The sequence below is a fragment of the Nanorana parkeri genome, unplaced genomic scaffold, assembly GCF_000935625.1.
Source record: "Nanorana parkeri isolate BGI_ZX_2015 unplaced genomic scaffold, ASM93562v1 scaffold279, whole genome shotgun sequence".
NCBI classification, from domain to species: Eukaryota; Metazoa; Chordata; class Amphibia; order Anura; family Dicroglossidae; genus Nanorana; species Nanorana parkeri.
In genome coordinates this window covers 1,040,983-1,042,176 of record NW_017306547.1, presented here as the reverse complement: position 1 = coordinate 1,042,176, position 1,194 = coordinate 1,040,983, and the positions used below count along the sequence as shown (strand labels likewise).

At 40.4% G+C, this 1,194-nt stretch overlaps 1 protein-coding gene across 1 annotated transcript in view; it reads left to right on the top strand.

Annotated features, from left to right (window-relative positions):
• DMXL1 (Dmx like 1) overlaps positions 1-1,194 on the top strand; it is a 127,046-nt gene that overhangs the window by 40,360 nt on the left and 85,492 nt on the right. The window contains exon 8 of the mRNA XM_018557308.1: positions 71-257. Coding sequence (XP_018412810.1) covers positions 71-257 — 187 coding nt within the window. The remainder of the gene's footprint in view (positions 1-70; positions 258-1,194) is intronic.

Here is a 1,194-nt window from a genome sequence, read left to right as displayed (position 1 = left end):
ACTTTTGTAGATATCCAAATATTGATTTGTGCTGCAATGCTTGGTTACCATTTCCTATTTTGTTTTACAGAGGATCTGTGTGTAACGTTCTTCTGACATGCTGCAAAGACAACATTTGCCGTTTGTGGGCAGAGACGTTACTGCCCAATGACAGCCTGTTATGTGGAGATGGGTTCAATCAAAGAGTTGAGCCAGACGGTTTAAATAATTTCAAAAGAAACCCTTCAAACAAAGAACGAGTACAGAGTGCATTAGAGGTATGAGCAGTAAAGAGTTTTTTTGTAAGTGTTCATGTTACTAAGGGTATCAAGATGGTGGGGATGGACTTGAGGTTTTTAATCCATAGAAGTCCTGCTAATTGTTACTAAGCATGTAACTATATTTAAGTTTTTTTTTTAAATCCGCTATCAAGGTCCTGCTCCTGTAGACAGAGCTTAAAAAAAAATTGTTTTAGGCCACACTTTAGAAAAGTAAGGATGGAGATCAGATTATTACAAATGCAGAATGGTGAACAGTTTTCTTTTAAATAAACCCACTTAAATCTGAACTCCAGCCTTACCTTCAGTCTTGCACAGTTCTCAGGCTCCTCTACTGTACTGAAATTGCTTATTTTGATTTCATTGCGCATTGTAAGCTGCACCACATCATATAGATTTCACCACATTTCCTGGCTAGAGGACATTAGCATGACCTTGCTCCTTCCTCCCCAGGCTTGCTGTGCCTGACCTGCTCTTTTCATTCATTGGATTTCAGTTCTTTGTCATGGAGGCTCAGTATCATGGCCGTTAACTATGGCGGTTTGCATGCAAATACAGCCTGCCTAGTAATACCCACTCCTCCAGACTGACACATCCACTTATCAAGGATGTTTGATATTTCTGTAACTCCTCCCAAGATCCATCCCCACTGCTTGTATCGGGGCTGAGGGCTCTTGAGAGGAGTATTAAGGCAGGGAGCACAGATGTTTTCAGGAAGTCACGTTCAGCACCTTGCCAGTCCCTCCCATCAGCCCTGATCTGCCTGCATTCCATAGAAAAGCACAGAAGCCCAGTGATGATTTCACTGGTTTTAAAATAAGGTATGTAATGGGAACAAAGGTTTAATTTAAAAATGTAATTAGCATGTTGATAGAGGGAAAAGAAGAACCAGGGCATGCAAAAGAGAAGTTGAATAAACTCTTCTTCTTTTTTTTTT